Here is a 1,414-nt window from a genome sequence, read left to right as displayed (position 1 = left end):
CGCATAAAAATGGTGTCGACACGCAGACCTAAATTAGAAATCACACTGACACGCCATTTCAAGATTAGTTGCCACCTTGATCTGGAAAATGATGTTCAGTAATATAATCCACTGTAGGTTGGAAGCTACAAAAATGAAACTAAAATGTGCGCGTCGAACCCTATTACAGGTAGCCGACGATTGCACTTCGGTTTTGTTTTGAGCGTCTAAATACGATATGCTGCAGGCTTCGTAGGCGCTGAGCCAAGCGCGGCTTCGTGGTGGCTGTTTAAGGGCTAGATTGCCGCCATGGGAGAGGCCACTACAATCAGAATCACGAGTTGCAGCTAAAAGCTCGTCAGAATAAGGCCATGGACGCCATCGACGTCACGTCGAGTTCGTCACGCTTGCTATCAAGTTCGGCATACCAACACATGATGGTGCTTACATGTACTTGGAGCTGCTGACGCCATCAAGTCTAAACGAGGACTGCAAGAAGGCGCTGCGTGTTGTGCAGCTGATCTCGATAGTAGCCTGCGTGTTTTGTTTGCACCGAATAGTGCCCATAGTTGTGCTTGCCCTGTCAAAAACGTCGCAATGCTGTCGATACGTTGGAGGGCGTCCGACTCGGACGCCCCTCAAAGATACCAACAATTTCGAAAGTGCCTATGGGCACTGAATGATTATTTCTCTGGCACCCTGATAGTTGATATGTATTCCTTACAGAGCTATTCCTTCGCGTTGCGTTATAGCTGCTCGAGCGGGGCAGGAAGGCCATCATGCTTCCGGCCGAAGCTTCTGTTGGACACCAACGTTTGGTTCTAAAAGTGAAATTGAAACCAAAAACAGCTTTAAAATGCCAGTTTAGAGATTGCATAAAAATGTTCTACCTCTAGCCTCATTTCGGTATTTCAGATGTCCATTTTGCGGATAAAAGAACATGTAGATCACAGTAAAGCTCTAAGACGGCATCTTTCTATTTTTACTGATTTAAAAACAATGGTCTTTCTTTAGCGATTCTCTGCCCAGACACACAATCCTTATGCCTAGCAGGACAGCGACTTCTGCAGCAGCATGCTAACGTCCGCGTAGCTCAAACCAATGCTTGTCACAGTGTTAGCAGCTGGCTTCGCCTTGGGGAGCCACAGGAAGTCCGGGTGGTCGTCATCAGAGCCGTAGACCCACTCACCGCCAATGATCTCACCAGCAGAATCCAACTCGAGAAGGTAGTGGTAGTACTGTCCGGTAGTGTACTGGTTGATGGCGCCCGAAGACACCAGACCGCCGTCCGTGTACGTCTCGAAGATCCACGAGAGACGCGACTTGACGTATACAATGCTTTTGGCAGCCGAGTTCCACGGGTACTTTTGCAGACCGTAGAAGGTCTGGGCAGCCTTCTTCAGTGACATCTTTGTCTGCTCGTACACCTTGAAGC

At 48.5% G+C, this 1,414-nt stretch overlaps 1 protein-coding gene across 1 annotated transcript; it reads right to left on the bottom strand.

Moving 5' to 3' along the window:
- Positions 1–932: 932 nt before the first annotated feature.
- Positions 933–1,414, bottom strand: PITG_22104 (uncharacterized protein; the record flags this gene model as incomplete). The annotated part of the gene is made up of 1 exon (XM_002909930.1): positions 933–1,414. One exon carries the CDS (start codon positions 1,386–1,388, stop codon positions 1,026–1,028), a length of 363 nt encoding a protein of 120 aa, XP_002909976.1.

The sequence above is a fragment of the Phytophthora infestans genome, genomic scaffold, assembly GCF_000142945.1.
Source record: "Phytophthora infestans T30-4 supercont1.1161 genomic scaffold, whole genome shotgun sequence".
Classification (NCBI taxonomy): Eukaryota; Oomycota; class Peronosporomycetes; order Peronosporales; family Peronosporaceae; genus Phytophthora; species Phytophthora infestans.
This window is presented reverse-complemented; position numbering and strand designations above follow the sequence as displayed.